Raw genomic sequence first — 27,315 nt, forward strand, 5'->3', positions numbered from 1 at the left:
TTTATATTCACGTGACAGCGCCCTCTGGTGGCCACAGGTTGTCTGTTCATTACACAAAAGGAGGGCGTCAGGGTGACTTCTGAAAGCCTGTTGATGTGTATCGAAGTGCATCTACGAATAAAAGCACCAAAGTACAGAAAAGTATGCGTAATGCATTCACTTGAGGAAAGACAATCTACTGTGTTTAAAAGAAATAACAAGACATCTCAAATTTCCAAGAGAAGCTCTCAGTTACTTGAGGGCTTGATTTCATGGAAGCGTGTCCGGAGTGGCATCAGGTGAGAAGACGCGTCGTGAAGCCAAACTGTATTTTGTGATATATTGAGACCTGAACATGCTGTCGGAGATCATTCCATGGACATGTTGGGATTAAAGGAGTCTAACTTTTCATAGCTTTGCGAAGTGAAGTCAGAATTTAAGGCATGAATATGTTCATCATTACTCGTTTATGTTTTCAACCTGGTTTCTCCACCGTGCTGAAAATCATCTATTGAGAGCATCAAACACGACGTGTGTGTGTGTGTGTGTGTGTGTGTGTGTGTGTGTGTGTGTGTGCGCGTGTGCGTGCATGTGTGCGTGTGTGTGTGGTGCTTTGAGCGGTCGGCAGACTAGAGAGGCTCTTTATAAATTTAAGTCCATTCAGTCCACACACACACAGTGGGGGTTAACGACATTTGTGAGTAGAATTGAAAGGTGGTGTCATTTTTCCAACTCCTTCCTTATTTTCATTTTTCCAACCACAACACTGAGTCTTCTGGGTAACCCTGTTGGGCAAAGTTAAGCAGTGTTGTGGCGTCAGGGCTCAAAATGTCACACACACACACACTCTCTTTCTGCCGCTCTCTCTCGGTCACACACACACACACACACACACACACACACACACACACACACACACACACACACACATACACTCACACACACACACACTAGGATTCAAGAGGAGTTTTTTTTATTTTTTTTTTACAAAATAACCCTGACCCACTTTCCCTCAACCCATCCCAACGACCCCTCTCCCGGAGCAATAAGGCAACAGTACATCAATTACATACCAAATGATAGCTACAATAATATACATGCACATATATACACATACCTGCATACACACATGTAAACGTACACTTACTAACACATATGTCAAGGGATGTCACATGGGCTGCATGTGTGGTGGACAGGGGAGTACACATATCGGAATTATAGGCAGATACAGGGAGAATCCCTACAGCGACACTATATCAAGGGAGAAGACGGTCGACATAACTGATCAGTGGTCTCCAATGAGCATAAAACTTATCTGAAGAACCCCGGAGAGTAAACTTAATTTTTTCCAACTTTAGGAGAGACATAGTATTGCTTCAGCCACATTTTAAAAGAGGGAGGTAAAGAAGATTTCCAGAGAAGGATTTTCCTACGAGCAATCAAGGAGGTAAAGGCAATGACATTGGTTTGGGTGTTAGACCTACAATTTCAGAAATACATTCGAAGAAAGATTGCCAGAAGGTAGATAATTTAGGGCACAACCAGAACATGCGAGTCAGGTCGCAGGGGGCCTGGGAGCATCTATTACACCTGTCATCCAATCTATCTGGATAAATCCTGGAGAGCTTAGCCTTGCTATAATATAGTCTATGGAGATCTTTAAACTGTATTAGGCTAAGTCTAGCGCAACTGGATGATGAGTTGACGGTTCTCAGGGCCTCCCTCCAAAGGTCATCTGAGATGGTGATCTGTAGTTCCTTTTCCCAATTAGTTCTAATCTTATTAATGGCAGATTCATCAACCGGAGAAAAAAGATCATAAAAATAAGAAACATGGCGCCTAGATAAAGTTCTTGCTTTAAGTACCAGATCCACTCCACTGGGAGGCAAGGTTTGGGGGAATTGTGGAGAGTGGGTCTTAACAAAATCCCTTAGTTGAAAGAATCTGAAAAAATCAGATCCTTTTAAATGAAAGGCAACCTGTAGTTGGTCAAAACTGGCAAACAGGCCATCAATGTATAACTCCCCTATGCAGCGGAGGCCTTCCCTCTCCAAGTAAGAGAATCGGGGGTCAATTGTGGCTGGTAAAAATAGATGGTTATTACAGAAAGGAGTTGCTTGAGGAAGAGTGAGCCAACCAAAGTGACGTCTAACTTGTGCCCAGATCTTTAGAGTGTTAATTACAACGGGGTTAGATGTGAACTGTGAGGGGGAAAGGGGCAGAGTGCTACACGCGAGGGCTTGAAGTGACGTGTATCGACATGAGTTGGCCTTCACAAGACACCAGTCACTCTGGGGCGAAGTGAACCCGAGCATGATCTTATCTGTGTTTGTGGCCCAGTAGTAGCCCATAAAGTTAGGTAAACCAAGCCCACCTAGGGACCTGTCCCTCTGCAGTAATGGTCTACTAGCTCTTGCATGTTTACCAGCCCAAATAAATGAGGAAATAATATTATCAATAGCAGTGAAAAAAGATTTAGGCAAAAAAAATAGGTAGGCATTGGAAGATGTATAGGTATCTGGGCAGTATGTTCATTTTTATCGTCTGAACTCTTCCTGCTAAAGAGAGTGACAGGTGACCCCACCTTTGTAGGTCAGATTTGACTGTTGCCGTCAGGACAGTAAGATTTTGTTCTCGTAACGCACTAAAAGACTGCGTGATTGCAATGCCTAGATATCTAAACCCTGAGTTGGATATTCTAAAAGGCAACGACAACGGAGGTAACTCTGTAGCCGATTGGCTGATAGGGAAACATTCACTCTTTTGGATGTTTAATTTGTATCCTGAAAATGAACCAAAAGTGAGAGTATGTGTGGATTACTAGCCATAGGATCGCACACATACAGAAGCAGGTCGTCAGCATATAACGAGACCCTATGTTTGATATCCCCCCTCTGAATCCCCTTAATTTCTCTCTGCTTTTAGAGCAATTGACAATGGCTCGATAGCAATTGCGAATAGTAGTGGGGAAAGTGGACAACCCTGACTAACCCTAACCCTAACCCTGAAGAATTTGGAGCGCTGGGTGTTCGTACATACAGAGGAGTGAGGAGAAGAGTACAGAAGTCTAACCCAAGAGATGAGGCCAGGACCGAAGCCCAGATGTCGAAGGACAGAAAACAGATAGGCCCACTGTCGAAGGCCTCAAGAGATATGACAACCTCCGGTTCGGCAGGAGAAGGCGGACTGTGGATGACGCTGAGAAGTCTTCGGACATTTGTGAAGGACTGCCTCCCCCTTATAAATCTCGTCTGATCTTCCGAGATAATGGAGGGTATAATGGATTCCAACAGACGAGCAAAAATCTTCGAGTATTTTCATATCTACAGACAGGAGCGAAATTGGGCGATATGATGCACAGCTCAACGGGTCCTTGCCCTTCTTAAAGATCAGAGAGATAGAGGCTTGCATAAGGGTGGGTGGCAGTGAGCCTAGGTCGTACAAATTAAACATATCTAATAGCAATGGGGCCAGCTGATTTCAGAATTGTTTATAAAATTCTACCGGGTATCCGTCAGGACCTGGTGATTTGCCACTATTCATGGACTGTATTGCCTCTTTAATCTCAGCGAGCTGCAGGGGGGCATCTAGTATCTGTTGGTCATTAGTCGAAATCTTGGGCATATCTAGTTTATCAAAAAATGTAAGTAGCTGATCCTCGCTATCAGGGGATTCAGACGTGTGGAGACGAGAGAAGTACGATTTAAAGATGTTATTAATCTCTCCCGGGTCGGAAGTGTGAGAGCCCAACTCATCCTGAATCTGGGTGATTTGATTCGAGGCCAGGAGACGGCCAGCTTTATATCCATGTTCATATATAGGCCCTCGTGAATGTAGAAGGAGTCGTTCAGCCTTTCTTGTTAGGAGAAGGTCAAGTTCTGTTTGGAGCCCCATCCATTCTTTAAATATATCAGGTGATTGAGTGGATAAGAGTTGGTTGTCTAGATTAATGATAGACTCCTCCAGCTCTCTTTGGCGTGCTCTACGAATTTTATTAACATGAGACTTATGCGAGATGATCTTACCCCTAAGAAAAGCTTTAAGGGTTTCCCAAAGTAGAGACGCAGAGGTCTCTTCATTTTGGTTAGTCTCACAAAAGCCTGCATCAGATAGTAAAAGGGGGTCAAGACGCCAGAATCTAAATTCCTTAGGCTTATGATCGAAGTGAAGGTCTGATACAGTTATCGGTGAGTAATGAACTGAGACAATCGACTAAATAAATGTTTTATCGACAATGAAATAATCCATGCGCGAGTATGAACGTTGTGCATGGGAAAAGTATTGCCTAACCGAGGGGTGTAAAAATCTCCACGGGTCAACATAGCCATAGTGATCCATAAAAGCAGAGATAGTCTGTGCGGTTTTAGAGGGCACAACGGGTCTAGAACTAGATCTATCTAGTGTTGGGTCTATAACACAATTCATATCTCCTCCCAATATTAATAGATGGGAATTCAAATCCGGAATGGTGGAGAATAGCGATTTCACAAAATTATGATCATCCCAATTGGGAGCATACACAGATACTAAGATGACCGGCTTCTGATAGTGTGCCAGAAATTATGACATAACCTCCACTTGGATCTAAAATTGTATTAGTAGGGGTGAAATTTACATTTTTCCTAATTAAAATCGCTGTGCCCCTTGTCTTTAGGTTAAATTGCGAATTAAACATTTGTCCAATCTTTCGCTGATGAGAGTTACAAAGATGTGTCTCCTGTATAAACATTATATCTACATTCAAGTTTTTAAGATGTGTCATAATCTTTGTGCGTTTCACCGGAGCATTCAACCCACCAGTATTCAGAGATGGTATCCTGACCGCCTGTCCACCACAAGTCCCTGTACCAGTTACATTAGCCATGACACCGCGTATAGCAGGGGTCGGGAACCTATGGCTCTTTCGATAACGCAATATGGCTCGCAGACAATTTTGAGCTGACATTTAACATGATTAACAGGTAATAAATAATTATATTGTGTCATTTTAAAGTAAAACATTTAGCGGCGGATTTGTTTTTAGTTCTCCCCTGTCTTTCCTCCGCCCTGTCTCTGGCTGTAGGTGAAGGTGTGTTCACACGTGTGTGCGTAGGGGGCGGAGCCCCGCCCGTCGCGAAACCGAGCAGAGGAGAAACTGCACAAAGCAAGCAGTAGACCGGGGGGGTCCAACTCAATCACAGAGGGCCAACATTAAAAACTGGGACTACGTCGAGGGCCAAACACGGTCCACATTTATTGAACAGTAACACAGTAACAGTGAACTGCAAATGGATTGCTGAGCAGTTCAATTTTAATATCTGAGCTGCAAAGTTGGCAAATGCGCTCAGTTGATCAGCAGAATGCTGTTGGGAAAACAGCGGTGGAGATGTTTGTCAGTGTTTGGAAACACGTAGTGACCAAAGTTTCCTTCTGCATCAGAGTCTCCCACAGGCAGCTTGGCATCACACATGTCCGTGATCACACGGCCCTGAAGCTGCAGCTTTAACAGTGAGATGCTTCGTTATGTTGCACAAACAGTCCAGCTCACATCGTCCCAGAGATCTGTGGTGTGTTTCCCTTTGCTTCCAAAAACTTTCATTTCATTCACATATTTAGTTACTTCCTCGAATGTCTTTTCCCGTGGTTGTGCCATGCATTGATTTACCAAAACCGGCGGGCCAGTTATGACAGATATGATATTTTTTCGCAGGCCGGATATAATTGCCTTGACTTTGACACCCGTGCAGTAAACACTGAAACGTGCACATAAATTAGATAAATAACGTAAGCGTTTAGTTTATTTAATAAAAGAGCACGTGTTCAATGAAACACTGATACTGCTATTAGTACTCGGAGACGTGTTATTCTTAAAAAATGCACGCATAAAGTTGCATTCAAATCTATTAAATATATGGCTCTCAAGGAAATACATAAAAAAATATTTGGCTTTTATGGCTCTCCCAGCCAAAAAGGTTCCCGACCCCTGGCGTATAGCATTGAAAGTGTCAGGTCAGCCCTAGAACATCCATAACTAAAAATGGAGAGAACAGTGTACATAAAAATGACAAAACAGAATGTAAATGAAATAGCTGCCTCCAACAAATGGAAACCCATAGCCCCATCTAGATAAATGTCCCACCCTTTCCCGACCTCTCCCTCCCATCCCCTACTCCCCCCTGTGTCTGCCAATAAAATTGGCAATGACTTCCCTACCTGAATCATCTCTCCTTCTTTCAAGTGTCTCAGTACCCACATCATGCTAATACAACCTCCTTAATAAGTGTGGATAATTGTGAACAGCATATGTTAGCAAGAGCATTGCAAAGGTGCACACTGAGTGCTGTTTTGGCTGGGTTTTTGGTTAGTTATAAAGGAAATTACGTCCCAACAGAACGACGGTTGCAACGTGCCCAGAAACAATTATGAACAGCATATGTTAACATAGTAATATAAAAATATAATTGTACAAAAAATGCAAACATTTGCATTATGCGCTGTCTTGACTATGTAACGTTAGATTTATAAAATAAATTGTGTCCTAACATAACGGTTGTAACGTACCCAGTCCACCATTAATGCAGCGCGGTTTAGCTTAGCCTAGCCCAGCCACCCAGCCGCCTAGCACAACATCAGTGGTTAGCTAGCCGGCTCACGTTCATGGCTAGCTGCAAAGGCTACAGCCTCCACGGGCGAGGAGAAACCTTTTCTTAGCCCTGTTTCCCAGTGTGATCTGCAGGCGAGCAGGGAACAGAAGAGCCGGTCTGAGGCCTAGGTTGTACAGCTTTGACATGATGTCCCGGTACTTAGCCCGCTGTTCGATGACCTCCTGTGTGAAGTCTTTGTAGATCTGCATTGGTGTCCCACGGTAGCGAAGATCCCCTCGTCTCCTGCGGGCCTCTTGGACAATCAGATCCTTGACCTGGTAGCGATGCAAACGCATTATAACAGGTCGCGGTCTCATCCCTGGCTGCGGCTTAGCAGCTGGCGCTCTGTGTGCACGGTCCAGCTCGGGAGGGGATTGGAGAGTCTCAGCGCCTAGCAGCTCGACCAAAAGTTCTGAAAAGAAGGTTGTAGGTCCCCGGGGTCCCTCAATAGACTCAGGAAGTCCAATGATTTTGATATTATTTCTGCGGTTCCGACCTTCCAGATCTGCGGTCTTGGCAGCTAGTTTGGCATTGCTATTTGCTAGCAATGCACACTTCTCCTCGAGTGAATTTAATCGCTGGTCTTGCAGGTTGGCATTGAACTCAAGAGAGTCAATTCGCTCACCATGTTCCGCTACCGTGGTCTGCGTTATGCTCAGTTTCACCTCCAGTACCGCAAAGGCAGCTTTAAAATCAGCTAAAATGCTAGCTCTGTGCTCCCTTTGTGATAGCTCTGAACTAGCTCTGTGCTCTTCAAGCAGGCTAATTATGTTAGCCATGTCCGGGCCAGCCACTGTACTCGCAGCTGAGACAGCAGTTTCTGCCTTTTTTGCCTTATTCGTCGCCGTTTTCGATGCAGTTTTCGACTTGACATCGGCCTGTACTAATTTAGAGTCCAAATTATGTTCACAAATACTGTTTTAGCTCAAATTCGGTGGTTATAAATGAAATGTTAATAAAGTAGAGTCGTGGGAGAACGAGACAACGCTGCCCTCACATGTTCGCCCAACCGAAAGTCTTCTAGTAATTCTTAAGTATCTTATGTATCCATCTATAACTTTTAATACAAGTCCTGTTTGGTGAATGTGACGCATTCATACCCACGTGTCACCTGGTTAAACCGTGTCAGAAATTGGCCACATTAAGAAGATATTAAGAGAAGCTAGATGTCAGCAGTCAGACACACAGAGTTTCAGTCAGGCATGTGACAGGGCAGCTAACAGTGAGGCCCTGATTGTAGTCATTATCCACTTCCTGGTTTTTTGCCGGACGGTTAGTAGAGGATCAGTGCGTGTTTACGAAAGTGTGTGTGTGTGTGTGTGTGTGCAGCAAGTCAGCTGTGTGCGCCTCACATGGAGTGTAATTAAACTCAGCAAGAAACTAAAGAAGAAGAAGAAGAAGAAGAAGAAGAAGAAGAAGAAGAGAGGGAGGAGGACGAGCATGAGGAGAGGAAACAGTCTAAACTAAAGTGAAGAAGGGGCAAGGAGGAGGAGGAGGAGGAGAGGGTGGAGGAAGACAGAGGAGAGAAAAGCTGAAGAAGAAACAAAGAAGAGAGTGAACACTGAGTGACAGTCGCAGGAACACAGGACGACTGATACGACTGCTGAGTGGAGACATGGAGAGGAATGCTGGGGATTATCTCTCCCTCAGGACTCAACACTAATCTCTCTACACACACACACACACACACACACACACACACACACACACACACACACACACACACACACACACACACACACCTTGTGTGTCTTGTACAAAGACCTTTGGCATGTGGATTATTGACTTTGTAGCCTCTGCAGGGTAGCCATTTTTGAAGTCCTAGAGCAGTTTAAGTAGTAATGATTCATTGTATAGCCCTTTGAGTTTAGTACCTTCATAATACTACTTAGTTTGAACAGAAAAGTACTTTAGGGACAGTGTTAGTGTTGTTATTGCTGTAGCTGGAACACATGATCACACAGTGTGTAGTCCTGTGAGTATAGAACATGCAGTACATGTCACCGGTTCATAGGAGTTCTTTAAAAGTAGTGATTGCAGTATAGTACCCTGGTGTGGTTGTAGTTCTTCGAGCGCCGTGTTAACAATCAGTCTTTGTCTCATGGTTGTATAATTCCTACTATGACAACTTTATTACCGCAGTAAAGATTACATTTGCAGCTCGGCTGTTTGGTAGAAAGCCTTTGTAGAACCTGCAGTGTACATTGCATTCCTCTGAACACCAAGCAATACTTTGGGAATATTTGGCATACACAGGAGATATTCAGTCGTGTACTGTGAGGTGTAGCACTTTCCTTTCCAAGACAACAACTGCCCAGAATTACAGGATGTGTAGCTTATTCTGCCAAAAAATGACAAGTGGGTTAGGGTGAGAGCACAGGAACATGTCTGTGATGAACTCTGACCCGGGAGCAGACGCTGACTTGGAACACGCGGCGGGACCCTGTGGCGGTGCTCCTGAACAGACAGAAAGAGAAGGAGACGGGTCACTCAATGTAAAAGGAGGTAATGGAGAATTCAGCTCTGCATCCTCCTCCTCTAATTCCTCTCTGCCCTCCTCCACCTCCACCACCCTCCACACGTTCTTCCCCTCGCCCCCCCCGGTCTGTGTCGAAGAGGAGCAGGAGATGCTGACCGGCTGCTCCAAGTCTTTCACTGCACTCAAGCTCTTCACCAGGAGGTAAGACTGAATGGTTTCTAAAAAAAAAAGAAAGAAAAAAGCTTGTGGATCGATAACGCTTGATGTAATAGCTCGTGTTGGCCAGCAGATGGAGGCATCGGCTGGGACTCGGCCTCCTGCCCTGATTAGACAGGATGTGAACAGATGTGTGTGCTTGCAAGTCACATTAAGGCAGCTCACAGCTGCATCCAAGCCTCATCTATATACACACACACACACACACACACACACACACACACACACACACTCTCTGACACACATTTCTAGTAAAACAATCTCCACATCCCTAGATTATACAGACATTAGATAACACACATATTTGACGAGGCCTTCGGAGTTTTTCCGGAATATGTTATGTTATGATATTGTGTGTGTGTGTGTATGTGTATGTGTATATATGTATATATATATATATATATATATATATATATATATATATATATATATATATATATATATATATATATATATATATATATATATATATATATATATATATATATATATATATATATATATAACCTTGCCAGTGGGTCACTCGTCATTATGTGGAGAGGGGCGGGGGGCATGATTCCCACAGCAACAGGGGCCGCAGTTGTCATACCAACAGTAACAAAGATGACAGTCGTGCCTGGAGTTTGTCTCCACGGTGCTATAGAGACATGTCAGGAGCATCATGGTGCCGCACATGATGTGTCGCCCTGCTGGAACTCTTCATTGTTGCTTCATCACTAGTTATCGCTTCTTCCTCAGACATTGTTATCAATGCTTTGAGGAAAACATCCAAATGCAAATTCTTCTGGCCGTTATGATCACAATATAACACTAATCCCTCTGGTTACTTCTGTACAGTAATCCAGTAACAATGACGCAAAGGTTTCTGTACAACAATTACATCTTTCATACATTTCTTACACATTTATTTACACATGGATATGAATCATGAACGTGATAAAGGCTCCATGCTTGGGTTGCTGTGGGACATTTCCATGATCAGTGTTTGGATCCTTAATTCACAGCTCAATGAATTCCATCTTGAATTCCTCACAAACTTGGTTCCGCAGATGTAACTTCACGCACCGTCTTTCTTCTCTCTCTCTCTCTCTCTCTCTCTCTCTCTCTCTCTCACTGACTGTGTTCATGCATGGGAGCGTTCGTCACACTGTTTTTCACTCGGCTCGTCAAGGAAGTACACAAAGTTATTTCAGTCCTCTCTCAGGCTCTCTCCCTCCCTCTCTCTCTCTGGGCCACACCCACTCCCCCCCCCCCCTCTCTGCTCCACATTAGCGCTCACTGTTCACCACAGTTCAGTGTGAGCTCGGCAGACAGATAGATGAGGAAGCATGGATGGATAATTTTCCGCTTTTTCAGGTTGGATCCTCATTTATTCTTTTGTTATTCACAGTATTTATTAGGATAAAGCATATTTATTGACTTGAACTTTATTTAACACTTTTTTGGGGGTTGTTTTGTGTTGGATTCTGAAAACTGAAATCAACAGTTTGCTGCTGAGTGAAAGTGATCTCGGGGGGGGGGGGGGGGGGGGGGGAGTTAGCCGGCTGATGCAGTGCTGTGTTCTTCCTAGTTTGCATCTCAGACAAAAGGTGGGCATGACAAGCTGATATGAGACCTACATGCAAAAATAAGACATAAATATGGGTCGAATGAAACAACAAGGTCACACTCCGTCAGTGTTTCCCACAACTTTAGCTTTTGTAAAAGTCCTTCTGCCCATCAACTACAAAATGTTACTCCGTATTTGCTGGATGTGTAAACAGGCTAACAAGTCATATTGCCACATCACATCACTTATTGTGCATACATACCTGCACATATTCATCCATCAACATTCTTCTTTACGCATTTCTTGTCCGAGGCGAACAACAAGGAGCAGCTGCTTCTCTACTTTAAGATTAAGCTCTTATAGTGTCCCTGTGGGAGTCATCAGTATAAAGGAAATTAAGGGTTCATGATGGAGGTGGAATCAAAAGGTTGTGAGCTAAAGTATTCTGTTATTTTCTCATTATGCATGTTGTAAAAAACAAACAAAAAGCACGTGGTAAAGTGTGCTCTGTTGTTGCACATGCCTGTGTATAGAGGTGCTGGGGATTGCACTGAGCAAGTTTATCTACAGTAGTGTGTTTATAAGTCATTAGGCCGACATAAGGGCGGTTGGTTAGACTGCAACATGACTCCATGAAGGGAGAGTTCCAGTGACTAAGTGTCAGGCTCTGTAAAGACAGACGAAGGTCAGTCACTGTGTGAGCTGTGAACTGGCGGACTGGAGACCCGGCGTGCTCCTCTTGTCTTCCAGATATGCCATTGATATACATTTCTGTTTTTGGAAGGAAACAACATTGCTGCCTGGATTAGGTTCACTGCCAATGTGTTTTTTATTTCTTTCCAGGAAGTGCTGTTGCACAGGAGTCATAGGGCGGGGGGGGGGGGGGTTGGGATGGACGGAGAACGGGTGAAACTTGAAACTAGATGGGCGTGTTGGATACAAACATGTCCCATCAAGTGCTTCAAGGCACTGTCGACCTCCATCTTTCTGTACGCACCTGATGGACGTATGAAAACACAAGCTGGTACTTTACTTGTCAGGAGCGGTTAGTGTCAGTCTTTCTTTCTTGTTAACATTTAATTGAGCTAGAAACAAAGCTATGGTGGGAATGAATTTATCCGCAGACGGTCCATGAGTAATAGAATCCCGCCCTACTCTCGCTACTCTTTTATAGTAATAAGAGCTTGTTTACAGTATGTCAGCTACTCTGTGCTTCATTCTACATCTGCTATACCTAGAAGCCATCTTTGTATACTCCGAAACAATGTGAAGAGGTGGCACATCTCACATTTCCAAGTCAAGGAGGACAAAATACTCACATTTCCAATACGTCTTTGTGGAGCTTTCTTCTGCGTAGGAGGCGCTCTCTCCGTGCATCATGGGAAATGATGTATGCTGTTTTTGAGCCTGTTCATTGACATTTAAAAAAACATTAATCTACCACTGTCCCTGACCCTGAACTAGTGAGGCCGACCAGGAAGTTCCTCCGCACGTAATCAAGGGAATGTGTTCAGAGAGGAGAGCTCACACTGCTGCAGACAGCTCCAAGGTTTGCTCTTCACCCCCATGAGAGGAAAACCACATTGCACTGCACTATTTTCCAAGTAAATGTTTAACCCAACAGCACATAGCGCTGGGTAGTCACACACACACACACACACACACACACACACACACACACACACACACACAGTTTCCCCCCCGGCAGTCCAACTGAGCTAGTTGCTCATTCAACAGGGGTTAGACGCTTTTCTTTCCTTCCTTCTTACAGAAGTGTTCCTGTAATACAATATGTCTTTTTTCTTCCTAGCATCCCAGAGGTTGTGCAGACGTGCATTCTTCTAAACACCAAGAAATCCTTTGGGAATATTTGGAATACACAGGAGATATTCAGTCGTGTACTGTGAGGTGTAGCACTTTCCTTTCCAAGACTGCTCGTCTGTGTGACGTTGCTCGGTCCGCCAATTGATTGCCGAACATTTTTGGTCCCAGTTGGATTAATACACCTGTCAGGCCAGCTGACTGTGAACTTGGCATGAAGGATAGTTCTTCATGTTTTGTGAGTCTACAGCTGGCGCTAGAGGAAAAGGTCAGGACTAGCCTCACCAGAGAAAGCATTGGCCACGATCTACACTTACAGTATGTCTTACTACTTGAGTTTCCTAACCTCAAACTTAACCTGACCTTTTAAGATCGGAAAACATTGTGAATCCTTGATGTGTCCCATAGATTATTGAGGAAGGAGGGAACACAAAGCGTTCCCTATGAACACTTTGCTGTACGCCAAGGTGCCTCCAAATGTAGAGGCCCGTACCAGTGGGCGTACCAGGGATGACGTAAGGCAGGCGACGTTGTTATTTAGCAAAACACTGAACACGGCTGTTTGTTTCCCTTCACAGTCGACCTTGTTTTGGTTTATGGGATTGTTCCATAACCTTATTGTGTGTTTATTGTAACTATGACCACGTCTCCATGGTCCTTCCTTTAAACTTAACCTGGTGGCTTAAAGTAATAATCTCAAAGGTTTTTATTTGAATGAATGTCTGTGTCCTGGGAAGTGAGACTCAAATCACACCGATTATTTATTTATTTATTTATTTATTTATTTATTTATTTATAAACAAAAAAACCTACTTTGTCTTTGATTGTGAGGACACTTTAGATCCAACAGCGTGGTAGTCGTTCCTCTTATATTACAACTGGGAAGCCGCAGAGAGAGCCTTAGCCTTACTCTTGTTAACAACAATATACATTTTAGTATAAATAAGTAAGGAAATAAGTAAACGAGTGAGATTATAATTTAAATGAGTAGTGGACTCATGCACGGCTCAGCCCTGACATCACTTCCTGCTCTCTTCTGTATACAAGACATGTTTCCCTGCCTCCATATGCACTTAGAAATAGCTTTTGTGTTTTTGTATCTCCCAAAACACACACACACTCAGGTGGGGAATGTTTTATTGCTGAAGACTCTCTTCTCTTCCTCACCCTGCCCCGTTATGGTTGGGGATTATCATTGTAGAAGGCAGCGGTTATATAACAGCCACACACGCACACATACACACAGTCATACTATATGTTGTTTAGGGACAAAGGGGACAGGAGGATAGATAAGATCAGAGAAAAGCAGTTTTATTTCGCCCCTGCTCGGCATTCATTCTTTGCACTATATAAACAAGTTACTTGGTTAGTTTATAAAAGAAATCTGATAATGAAACAGTATTGACACATATCAGTATACACATGTAGTGACACTTATCGGACGACATATTGGCCAATACGAGATATAACTGCAAAAAGCTAATATTAGCCCTGATACTTAGCATGTAGCTTTATCATCACTCCATGTATGTACTGTCTGAACAGGCTGCTTCCTGCTCTCCTACAGTGCACTAGGAATATAAACCCTTATATGTTTAGGAAGCAGTCAACTGGAAGAACCTTCAGGCAGGAGGAAGCTGCTTTTAGCTACGGTGCTGCACACGGATGCTAAATGGTAAAATGGACTGCATATATAAATATATTATATATATATATAGCGCTTTTCCAATCTTTGCCATCACTCAAAGCGCTTTACAACACATGTTTCACACACACTCACATGTTGAGTGTAGGGGCTGGGGATCGAACCTCTGACCCTCCGATCACTGGACGACCTCCTCCGCCTTTTGGCTGACTGGTTTCTCTGCTGCACTTTTATTTTGTCTGTTGCATGTGGGGCAACTTATTGCCACACTGTAACTGCACTGTAACAATGATGTGCTCTGGTTTTTATTGCTAATAGTTTGTGAATGTCTCTAATACTTTTCTTTCTTTGTGTGTATTTGGTACGTGCTATATAAATACAGCTGCCCTGCATGTATGCATTATCTCATACAACATCCTTTTGTATCTCGGGTGGATCGGGTAGCAACGAGTAAATGCAACCAAAAGGCATCAGGGACTCTCTTCAGTACACTCACTCAGAGATGTTTGTCATCAAGACACATAAGTGATGTTAACTCCTCCCGAGTCCAACTACGTCAGTCAGTGGTCTGTGGAAAAAGCCACTTACGAATTTAGGAAATGGTTCCAGCAACTTCCACACATATCCTCATGTAGTAGTTCTTCTCTTTCGTCTTCTCTTTCTTCTTCTTCTTCTTCTTCTTCTTCTTCTTCTTCTTCTTCTTCTTCTTCTTCTTCTTCTTCTCTTTCTTCTTCTTCTTCTTCTTCTTCTTCTTCTTCTTCTTCTTCTTCTTCTTCTTCTCTTTCTCTTCTCTTCTCTTTCTCCTTCTTCTTCTCTTTCTCCTTCTTCTCTTTCTCCTTCTCTTTCTCCTTCTTCTTCTCTTTCTCCTTCTTCTTCTCCTCCTCCGTCTTCTTCTTCTCCTTCTTCTTCTTGTCCTCCTCCTTCTTCTTCTTGTCCTCCTCCTTCTTCTTCTTGTCCTCCTCCTTCTTCTTCTTGTCCACCTCCTTCTTCTTCTTCTCATTCTCCTCCTTCTTCTTCTCATTCTCCTCCTTCTTCTTCTTCTTCTTCTTCTTCTTCTCCTTCTTCAGTAATCAGATTTGTGATCTAGTGGAGACATAAAGTGAACTTGTATTAAATGTGGATTATGTCTGACAATGACGGTGTAAATGGAGTATTTGTATTTATATTTGTAGGCTGTTGGCTTTCTTCATCTTATTGTACTGAAAGACACTGACGTCTTATTGTATTTATCTTATGAATCAGAATCAGCTTTATTGGCCATGGTACTTTCACATACCTATAGATAAAACTCTAGACACAAGTCAAGTGTTTTTATATTGGAAATAAAAGTACAGTCATACCAAACATGTTGAGAGCACGATGGTTCCTGGCTGATTATTCTCCTGGAGTCTCAACATCTCAGCTGCTACACCGTGTCGAGGTTATTCACATTGTAGTCGTTCAAAGTTCACCTTTGAAGCGAGGAAGCAAAGCAAACAGGAAATTAAAGTGTAAAGTAACTGCCCTTAAATCCTCCATGTAATAAAGCAAATAATAATTTCATCCGACTATGGCTGTGGTTAGTGTGTGGCGTTATGAAAGCCAGTCATCTCTGTGACCTGACCTTTGTGACGGAGCATCAGGACAGAAAGTGTGTCTGTGTAACGTCAGTGCTGGGATTAAGTGAACAGTGCAGCTTTCAGTGGGTTGATGATTCTCGGAGATGGGATTTCCTGTGTTGACTGATGGTTTCAAAGCTGCTCACACTTTCATCCTACCCGGTTCTCATCTGATGATATTCTCTTCTGCACCATGGGAGTTAGTAATTGCACTGATCACACCACGTCATGTTTCCTGTTCTCTGATAGTCTCATCTCTCGAGTTAAGATCATTGGGGGTACTGTGGTCTGCAGCAGTGTGTCGTGTGGCATGTCATGTTTCCTGTAAGTTCAGCGGTAAAGCCAGAAACAAATGCGGAACTTATCGTCTGTTCATTTTCCCCGAGCGTAACCACAGAGCTCGTTTTTTGTTTTGTATCTTTAAACAAATTGAGTGTCATGTTCTTCGTGAACTGTGCATGCGGCATTATGTCCACCTAGCTCAAACTAATAGAGTTTAATACAACAGCCGTGCGATGAATCCTCATGAAGGTGCTAATGGGGCTTCTTTTGTGAGATGAATATTCTAATACTCTAGACCAGGGGTGGGGAACCTTTTTCCTATCAAGGGCCATTTTCTTTTACAACATCCTTCGAGGGCCATACTAATTATTGAACTCATAACTTCTGCACATTTGTTTTAAGACACAGCCCATTCATTTCACCTTTCTTTTATGCTGTTCAAAAAAAGCAACTTTTTTTATCCATGTAGCTTTCTGTTTTATCAGAAATCCTTTATTAGTCCCACAACGGGGAAATGAATCTTGTCCAAGCAAACGAACATATGAAGTAAAAAGGCAGTACACAATAATTAAATAGAATAAAAAATAACATAAGTACCAGGTGGTTGATAGAAAATAAAGTGAATATTGCACATGGCAGTGATAATTGCACAGCAGTGGTGGAATAGTCTGTTCTTGGTGTGGTGGTCTACCTATCTATGTTTTCATGTTCCGCTCTGCAGAGAGCTGCTTGTTGGGCCAAACTCTGCCGAAGAGCATTAACTTTATCCATGTTTCATGCAGTAATGACGCTCGAGATTATTTTTAATTACCTTAAGTACGTCCACACAAACTAGACACACTGGCCTTTTACTTCCACAAAGAAATCATCATTCGTCTCACTTTTGTTTCCCTTAACCAAACCCTTAAAAAAAGCACTAAACACATTTACTTCATTACCATGCCAGACCTCCCCCAGACATCTCATTTTAACCAGGAGCCCCAGTCTGTGGCCTCGGTCCAATGTGAAGCCACAGAGTTCAGAGTAGTTTTCATGGTGTCGTGCTTTCTTAATTTACTCAGCTAGTGACAGCATAAATAGAAACTTTCAGACTCAGCAAAACGTGGTCCACCAAGTACCTCAGGGCTCACAGCGACAGATTTATACTTCAAACATTGTTCGACTAAACTAATCCCATCAAGCCTGGGGAAATCAGAGTGTTACTCACTGAACACAGTGCACTTACTTTATGGGCCTTTTTGACCCAAAGGTCACGAAAACTAAGGCCCTGTCCAGAGCTGGTACTACCATGCTTCTTGGGCGATCTGATCACAAGTCGATACCTCTGATTACAGGTGGAGGATGCATTGAGATGAAGTCGCCACATTGAAGGATCATCTACTCAACTGATGGTGGAATGAAATGCTCATTTGCTGGCTTTGACCACGAAGTCTATCGTTCCTGTATTTTTAAACATTAGTATTTTAAAAGGAATTCACATATCTAATCTGAGTCAGACGCAACGCAGAGTGAGTGCGACTGTTTTAAAGATTAAAAGCACTAGAAGGGCAAGATGAAGTTTGATGTGTCAGTGATCTTTAATACTTACTGTAAGAATACTTGACATACACAGACGCACACATTATATCAACATTCATTCAGTAGTAGAAGCAACATTAGCCTTCATTCGTCATGTTTGCTCTATAGCTAATAAATGGTACACACTTCCTGTCTCCTAAGTGGGCGCGGCCTAATATATTTATATCTTTTTTTGCTAACATTAGATATTTACACAACTAACAAACATATTTATCATTATTAGTTAGCTAGGGCAGTTGCGAACGTTAGCTTAAGATGTTGACACACAATGTGTTGCCAGATAGAGAAATTGGTCTCAAACTAAGTTAGCTCCTGTTCGGTCTGAAAAATGCCATTTTAGTATCCGAATGTTCCGATGATATGTGGCTTTGGTGACTATCTGAATCTGTGTTCACGTTGTTTTCCCTTAACTACTTAAACATTACCTCATATATGTTGATCAAAGGTCCTTAGTAACCATTTTCCTCCGAAAGCAAAATCATTGCAGTCATTAGCATACAGTGTAAGCCCTACACTGTAAGAGTGTCCACAAACTCAGAACCACTGAATCAATCATCCCGTGGATGTTCAGGGACCAGTGAAGGGACGACTGATTGAAGTTTGGATGACTTTGAACGAAGCAGCACTGCATCAGGAATCCGTAGATTCTATTGGATTTGTTTGGATGAAAATGTATATTTTATTATGGGGATTTTTAGTGGTAACACTTTATTTGGACAATTCGCCTACACATAGTTTATAGACAGATTATCTACAGAGTATATGTAACAATTGATGAACATACTTACCTCTTATTCAACTACTCACTCAACCACTGCTATACAAGTTAGCATAATGAATAGTTCAAGTTCAACTAAAATAGCACTTTCTGCAGGTATATTCATGAATGGTCATATATACTCTATAGATAATCTGTTAGACATCTACAAACAAAACATGTTACTAATGAAACTATTTGTGGGCGGTCTATACAAATAAAGTGTTACCTTTCTTAAGTATTTAATTTATAACCGAGGTTTGTTGAACCGAGGTTTGTTGCATCGGTAATTCTCTCTGTTGATGTCATTTAAGGAACACATTTAATAAACCCAAAAGTCTATTTGTCCCTTCAGCATTTCTAAAGGAAGATTGGAGCTAAAACAGGAGCTGGACTATCATCACTGATCGTGGATACCATCTTCTGTCGCACGGATCCTAAAGCATCATGTGAACTGCAATCTGACCTTTTAACCTTTTAGCTTGGAATCAGAGAAGACGGGAGAAAGGCACATATTATCAGATGCCGCATATCATTTTTAGTACCTTCCGTATTGCACTGCGCTCCAAGACATGATGGATTTCTTCTTCCGTCATCGGCGGAAAAAACCGAAGCATCCCGCTGCGGCGCGTCAGCCCGGCCCTGCTCTTCAGACCAGTAAAGCCAGGAGGCGCTCTAGTGCTGGTTTGCCCTCTGTGGCGTTAGTACAGTCCAGACGCTCCTCTGTTGGTTTACCTCCCGTCTGTGCAGACCAGCGCAGGCGCCCCAGTGTCGGCTTGCTGGTGGCTAGTGGACAGAAGCGACTGTCCATAATAGAGGTAGGGTTAACAAACACAGGTGACGCAGATGGAGAATCTGGAAGAGGAACTGGGAGAGCAGATGGAGTCATCAAGAGAGGAAGAAGGGGATTTCAATACAAACCTCATCATGCTCGTGGCGCCTCTGGCTCTGCCCCCTGCATCCATCGTGGGATGGCAATGCGATATCGACGTCCTTCTAAAGTCAAATCTATTGAATCTCATTTACTCGGATCTTCTATGTTACTCGCGAGTGTGGTCCAGATGGGCAGAGTGAAAGACAAGGAGGATGAAGAGGAGGGACGAGACGTCTCTTCCTGTTCTGAGTCAGATATAGAGGATGAAGAGGGGGAGAACAGAAACGGAGGAACTCGAGATGTGAGCTTTAGGCTTACAAATCATCACTTAACCCAGGCAATCATTATGGGAAACATTACACCCCGCCCCTTGCTTCGCCCTCCTCGCTGTCTGAGACGAAACTCCTCCCACATCCTCCCGGCGGACTCTGTGTTTCAGAGCGGTGAGACGGGTTATGGAGTTTATGGTCGGCATGATCGGCGAAGGTTAAGTCAAGTTCACTGCACAGAGAAGATGAAACCGATTCAGACTTCCACGACCAGCCCCAGACTGGGGCAGCTGGCAGCTGGCAGCTGTGAGCCTGGGGCGGTGGGGACACACGTGGACTGCTCCGGGCCGATACTCCATAAAAGCTCTTCTTCTCCGCTGGGGGGTCCGGAGGGAACCATATACTATGATCCTTATCTGGATACATGGGAGAACTTCCTGTCGTATGTAACACACACACACACACACACACACACACACACATTGATTTTGCATCTATAGATGAGACTTATTTCTATGCTTACACTAATTTATTGGCTACTGGTCATTTAATTGACTGTTGATTGGACTGCGTCTGTCCTTGTCTTCAGTCTCAGGTGGAATTCATAAATTACAATGAAAATACGGATTTTTTTTGTCCCTTGAGGAGGATTGTGTGACACAAAGTATCTTAAAAAGTAATACCCAGATGTCTGTGGAATCTGTTAGGGTTAGTCAGAGTCCAGATTACATTTGCGGTGACCTTCTGACTTCCCTTAATTTCACCATTAGGCAGAAATGTCACGGTAACACACAAGATAAATCATAATCTAAGAGGCAGATACGCAGCCTTGAAGCTTCCTTTAGTACAATTCAGCTCCAAGGTGATAAATGTTCGAGATCTTCTTTACCGTTCCTCAATGTGCGTGTTTAATATATATATGTAGGGTTATTTCAACCTCCAACATGTCAACATAGAGGACATAAGTGATAATATTGAAATGATACTCAGCTGCTACTAGCAGGTAAACATCTTGTACATCTTGAGTTTAGAGTTTGTTTAGATTTGAAACAGATTTGAAACAGAACAGCGATACATAAGATATATTTGTGACTTTATTGCAGCTCTGCATCTACTGTGTAGTGATGTTAACTGTGGACGACTCTTGTCCACAGTCAGTTAAAAGGACAGACAGAGAAGAGGTATAAGGTCACACATTGCTTTATTCGCCACTGGCCTTCCGGCTCACACAGGTAACGTTACTTTACAGTCACAGCTGACAGCTAGCTCTCCTGTCTCCTCCTGTCCTCTGCGCTCTGCGCTCTGCTGCTCTGCTGCTCTGCGGCAAGACAATAACCCTAACAGTGAGAAACAATAGTCTGATGGTGTATGTGTAAATGTGTCGCTCCTCATGTTGACCTTCACCACACAGAGAACGTGAAGTATTTGTTTGTGTGGATAAAAAGTGTCACAGTTTTCTGTTCTACGTATTGTTTACATTTGGTTACAGTCTGTTTAGACATGTCTTGTCCACTGATGATGGAAAGGTGACCCATGCTGGTCCAGTTTTGTGTTATATGAACATCTGTATTACTTAGAATGCCCAATATCTGATATATTTCCGTATTTCATGCTTTTATTTTGTAGGCCAAACTACAACTATTTTCTGGTCCTCGTTATATTTTGGTAGTCTGGATTAAAGATAAGAAATGGAGAGTAGAGCTGGTTACTGTTAGCTGTTAGCTCTTAGCAGCCGCTATCGGAGGTGCTATCGACTTGCATTATGGTGTTAGTTTATTAGTGCAGTTCTTGACTGTTCACCCCAATTTATTTCAAATATTCAAACTGTTTTCATTCTTTGTGACATGGGCCGATTTCTTTTCTTTTTTTTACAATAAATGTTTCTTTGCCTCCTCATCGAGTTTTATCGTCGAGACGAAAAGGAGCATTCGCAATTTTCTGTCTCTTGTGTTTTTCAGGAAAGCGATAGCGAAGTCCGGCCTGCACCATTTGTCTTGCCAACCCAGTACATCGTCCCTGAACAGGACCGACCCAGAAGCAAATATCCGCTGCACCTTGGACTGGACTGTGAGTATGACACAGCAGGGGGCCCACACACACACACACACACACACACACACACACACACACACACACACACAGGGTAACACTCCCTCTTGTGTGTAACTTCTGTGACCTATAAAAAGCTTTGTGAGAACGTTTATTTCAAATGTAAGAAGAGGATAATGTACCAGGATCTTTACAGATGAACAATGATGTCACATGTCTTTCATCAAACACCACCTACGTGTGACTTAGCAAAGTGAACCACCAGCCTCTCATTATACGCTGACCGTGAAACAGGTTTGCAGAACACAAGGCAGTTTTAAGTTTCTGTCCTCCCCTTTGTGTGTCTGGGTTTCTCCCTGCAGGAGGCGGCTCTGCATGGAGATCATATCTGGTTTGAGACAAACGCGTCCGGAGATTACTGCTATGTGGGAGAACAACACTGCATTGCCAGAGCCCTGGTTAGTCTCTCACTGGGATTCCCTGCTCCTCTCCTCCCTCTCTTCTCTCTCTCTATGTTCTAAACACTGTTTTCTACTAGTTACATTATTCTGCAGCTATTTTGATTGAGCAAAGTGCGTCAGGGTAAAAGTATCATCTCTCACAGGCCTCATTCTGCCTATGGAATATTCCTAGACTTCTGTATATGACGGGGAGGTGGTAACCCCTACAGCTGATCAGAGATGCTCTGTCCTCCATGATCTTTCGCTGCTCCAGACCTTTGATTCTTCCCAGTTGATGCTGTGACTGGTGTTCACAGAAAGTTCATGTTTGTTCCCAGTGTTCATTTACTCTCTTGTTTAGTGTCCTGTTTCTTTGGTTTTTTTTGGTCTTTTTTTTACATATATATATATATATATATAAAATATTATTTATATATATATATATATATATATATATATATATATATATATATATATATATATAAATATTATTTATATATATATATATACAATATTATTTATATATATATATATATATATATATATTTATTTATTTTATATTATTCTCATTATATATTATTATATTATATTATGTTAAAACGATTTAGTATACATAAATAATGCATCAGACCTCCAAAACACTTTCTATATGAAACATTCGATACGCTTCTGCAAAAATGACTGAAAAATAACTAGGCATCATTTTAGGGTATTTTTGCTGTTATAAGCTTGAACTTGTGCTTCATTTCCCCTCGTCACGCCCAAAACAAGAATATAGAGATTTTTAATTAAAAGTCGGTAATCTCTCAAAATGAGTGAGAGCGCTCGTGAGTGAGAGCGCTTGTGAGTGAGAGCGCTCGTGAGTGAACACTCCGACAGCTCTATGACGGCGAGCGTTAGATGATGCATCATCCAGTGTCTTCCAACATGCTCATGTCATGTTATAATTTTACTCAGCTCATTTTCAAAGTCAAACATATGGTAAACCTGTCACATCACACATACACAAAGTCCTCATGACTCACACACACTCCCTTCACTGTTTGCAGCACACCACTGACCCCCAGTGGTCAGAGATGGTATTACTGCTTCATCTCTTGTCTCTCGCTGCTGAGGATCATAAAACAAACGACTGTCAAAATACTTATTATTTCTCTTTTTCTCTTGTTTCTATGATTTTATGTCTGTGGTTGTTTTTCTGTATTTCAAAACTGAAAGACTGTTTTTTTTTTCCTCTTTCTAGCAGAGGTCTGTCAATCGAAGGAAGTGTGCTGCCTGTAAGATAGTCGCCCACACCATCTGTATAGAACAACTGGAGAAGGTGATTTCATATCATGTATTCAAGAAGACTTTACACAGCGGACTGATTCCCAGGGAATCTAAATGAGTTTATTTTAATCTGCTTTATGGAGAAAGAAAGAAACGTAGAAGACGCAGGTGTAAAACTTCAGGTGGAGAGGAGAAGATTCAACACCGGATGTTTAAACCACTGAGGGTTTAAAGTAATCCACGATGGAAATCTAAAATCTGATAACTATTTTATTGATTGAAGCGGAGGACAGCACATTGTGAAGAGCTCAGCTTGTCTTTAACTGTTCCTCCTGTCTAACCTGCAGTTCCCCAGCTCTAGAGCCATTCTGTTGGATGCCACCCTGCCCCTCAATGAACCCAACTTTAGAGTGAGAAACACAACCCCCCACTGTCTCTCATCTCTCCTCGTGTGTGTGACCCTCAATCTGACAGAAACACACAGACCTAAAGGTGTTGTCTGGACCTCACTTCAATCCTCCATAAAGACCCCAGTGCAAAGCATGATATCAGTGTTTCAAAGATACAACAGGAATCTTTGTATATGTGGAGGGCTGCCCCCCTGAACACAGATATAGCATGTGTTTTTTTAATAATCCACTTTTTAAATGAGAGAACGGAATTTAAATGTAGTCCAGGTCAGACACACGCACCCTTTTGGAAAACTTCCACTTCTGGTTTTGCATCGTGATGGGGTCCTTTTCTTTCCACTTAAACCTCTTTTTGAGTCTCTTTCATCTCATTTTCTTGTTGATCAAAGGTTGGCCCTGTTGATTTCAAAGTGATATGAGGCCACTCTCTCAAACCGTGGGGGTCCAGATAATGTCTCACACCAGCTAACAGAAGATCCACGTACTCCCAGCCTTCAAAACACATCCCACTGTCTTCATCAGCAAATTACCCACGAGGACAGTTAATCAAACACCTCATTGAAACTATTGCACAGCACATGATAATTAACTAATGTAAGACTTCATGTCATGATATCAACAGTGAACACAAACTGCTAACCAACGTTTTGGATGAAAGGCTGAACCGTGATTGGTAGGAACTAATAGAAGGGACATTAGAATTAACTGGACCATACGCCGTCCCCCCTAAAAAAAACACTTTGCCTGCTCTAACAGCGTTCAGCCTGACAACCACAGCGTCTGCTGGTGTCCCTGCTCTGGTGAAAGGGGGGGGGGTTCTTGTTTTCTCTTTTCTGCACACACTTCATACCCGGGGAATCAAGGTGCCTCCTGACACGTCTGAACCTCTTTGGTCGAACTGCTTCTTCCTCCTTCTTCACCCGCCAACCCGATCATTTGGAAATCATTGCAATCACGACTGCGCAGCCGTCTGATCTGGAGCTCCATGCGTTTTCCTTTTTTTAAAGCTGTGGTTTTGTGCAGCAAGAGTTAGAAGCCCCAGTGATCATCCATTTACACCTTTCTCTCTCTCTCTGCTCTCTTCCAGATTAATTTCAGGTGTAAACCGTCCTTCAGAGAATCCGGTTCCAGGAACATCCGAGAGGTGAGTTCTAGAAGCTTCGGTGCTTCTGCTTCTCTCATTCACGGGGCAAATGTTTCTATGTTCAATATCAAATGTTCTAAAAAAGTAAGCTGTGTGTGTGTGTGTGTGTTCAGCCCATCGTGGTGCGCCATCACTGGGTGCATCGGAGACGCCAAGAAGGCAAATGTAAACAATGTGGGAAGGTGAGCGGTGATTCCGATCGTATTGGCCGATAATGTTAACCGCTAGTTAATATTCAGCAGCAGTGAAATGCGACGGATTGTTTTTCTGTGCAGGGCTTCCAGCAGAAGTTTGCTTTCCACAGTAAAGACATTGTGGCCATCAGCTGCTCCTGGTGCAAACAGGCTGTGAGTCTTTATTTATAGTCCTCCTGTTCTACAGATCTCAGTGCAATACATGTGATATATTTCTATATTTCCTTCCTTTAGTACCACAACAAGGTGTCTTGCTTCATGCTGCAGCAGATTGAGGAGGCTTGTCCAATAGGAGCTCACGCTGCCCTTATAGTTCCGCCCACATGGATCATTCGAGTCCGACGCCATCAGGTAACACTGCTGTCAGTCACTCTTTTTATGACTTTTTTATTTTGTATACAATTACATTTACAGTAGAAGCCACAGGTACTGTCGCCAAAAAAAGATCCAGATATTTATAATGTTTGTGATGAATGAAAATAGATTTGGGGTTTAAAATCCAATGTACTACTGTGACTATGGCTGTTGATGCAGGCATTTACAGAATACCAAGAGTAAGAGTAAGTAAGACTTTGTTTTAGGGGTCCTGATTGACAGCCAGTCAAAAACAACTACTTTTCATGGCCATGGTATACTATAAATACAATAAGTATAGTTTGCAAATGTTTTTTGAAATGTCTCCTTTCATGTTCCCAATACAAAACAAGAATGATATTCTTCATGTTTTGTACTTGACCCATTTAAAGGCAGGACTTCCTTTCCAGTTGGGATTCAAAGTATATTGAAACATAGTAATAGTAGCAATTAAAATTCTTCTTCAGACTCAGGTGAGCTGGTATCATGTCTCCAGCATGGAGAGGTCTTGTGTTAATGTCTGTGTATTTGTTGACCAACTCCATCACACGCACACGCTTGTTTTAATGAAGAGGAGCACAACCTCTTCATCATGAGAACAAGCTGCATGACTTGTTCCTCTCCACTCTCTATGAAATCAGCCCGCAGTGATCTGCAGCTGCCGTCTCTGTTTCCTGTCTCCAACAGTCCTCTATGAAGGCGAGCAAGAAGAAGAAGAGAACATCGTTCAAGAGGAAAAGCAGCAAGAAAGGAGCAGAGGTCAGTCCTGCACTATATTTATATAGTCCTGCATATATATATATATAAAATCTCTGAACAGATGATCTTGTTCTCTGACAGGAGGGACGACAGTGGAAACCCTTTTTAATCAGACCCATCCCTTCACCATTGATGAAGCCACTGCTGGTGTTCGTCAACCCCAAGAGTGGAGGAAACCAGGTATTTATGAAGAACCCCGTCCACCTTGCCAGTGAGTAAATGACTGTATTCATTCAGTGAACCACTCAACATGTCATCCGGTCTGGCAGCCGGTTCTTTGGTCAGGCAATCTTGGAACCCGCCAATATTTCTGGGGTTCTGTGCGAGATGCAGTCAGGAAACTTTACAGACGTGAAGTTGAGATCAAAGTGAAGGTTGAGTTCGTAGATGAGCGTGGTCTGAGCAATGGGGCGGCCCCCCAATTAAATGCCCCTGGCCCATGGCGTCGTGGCTGGTGTGAACCCATCGCAAGTTGGTCTCTAGTTATGTACAGTTCAGCAGTTACAGATGATATACTGTATAGTGCTGCATCCAGAGAAATCTAACTGACTAACTAACTAACTGATTCAGTGTTAAACCAATAATCACTTGATTAGGATTTAAAACCCAATGTTTAGGACTTGGACCCTTGACCCCGTCTCTCTCAACTTGGGACAATGTCTCAGTCCTTTTGGTTTGTGTGTTGGACAGGGCACGAAGATCATGCAGTCCTTCATGTGGTATCTGAACCCCAGACAGGTATTTGACCTGAGCAATGGAGGACCACAGGAGGGGTAGGCTATTCTCTCTCACACACACACACGCACACACACACTAATATCAGTGAACGTCTACTGGTGATGTCAGACTCGCTTGGCTGAATACACCATTAACCAGTGTCACTCTTGTAGATTGGAGCTGTATCGTAAAGTCCATAACCTGAGGATCCTGGCTTGTGGAGGAGACGGCACTGTGAGTAGTCACACACACACACACACACACACACACACACACACACACACACACACACACGCATGCACCCACGCA

The 27,315-nt window shown here is 42.8% G+C and overlaps 1 protein-coding gene across 3 annotated transcripts in view; it reads left to right on the forward strand.

Annotated features, from left to right (window-relative positions):
* LOC115016626 (diacylglycerol kinase zeta-like) overlaps positions 1–27,315 on the forward strand; it is a 100,266-nt gene that overhangs the window by 8,519 nt on the left and 64,432 nt on the right. Inside the window, exons 1-13 of one of the 3 annotated variants that reach the window (XM_029444522.1) lie at positions 10,595–10,653; positions 18,883–20,112; positions 21,629–21,737; positions 22,082–22,177; positions 23,403–23,480; positions 24,926–24,982; positions 25,096–25,164; positions 25,258–25,329; positions 25,411–25,527; positions 26,218–26,289; positions 26,371–26,469; positions 26,980–27,062; positions 27,180–27,240. In XM_029444522.1, coding sequence (XP_029300382.1) covers positions 19,100–20,112; positions 21,629–21,737; positions 22,082–22,177; positions 23,403–23,480; positions 24,926–24,982; positions 25,096–25,164; positions 25,258–25,329; positions 25,411–25,527; positions 26,218–26,289; positions 26,371–26,469; positions 26,980–27,062; positions 27,180–27,240 — 1,926 coding nt within the window. In that variant the 5' untranslated portion in view covers positions 10,595–10,653; positions 18,883–19,099. Of the gene's footprint in view, positions 1–10,594; positions 10,654–18,882; positions 20,113–21,628; positions 21,738–22,081; positions 22,178–23,402; positions 23,481–23,775; positions 23,839–24,925; positions 24,983–25,095; positions 25,165–25,257; positions 25,330–25,410; positions 25,528–26,217; positions 26,290–26,370; positions 26,470–26,979; positions 27,063–27,179; positions 27,241–27,315 lie in introns of those variants that run through there. The other 2 variants (XM_029444532.1, XM_029444541.1) reach the window with 2 other exon arrangements.

Source organism: Cottoperca gobio, chromosome 2 (genome assembly GCF_900634415.1).
Source record: "Cottoperca gobio chromosome 2, fCotGob3.1, whole genome shotgun sequence".
In the NCBI taxonomy this organism is placed as follows: Eukaryota; Metazoa; Chordata; class Actinopteri; order Perciformes; family Bovichtidae; genus Cottoperca; species Cottoperca gobio.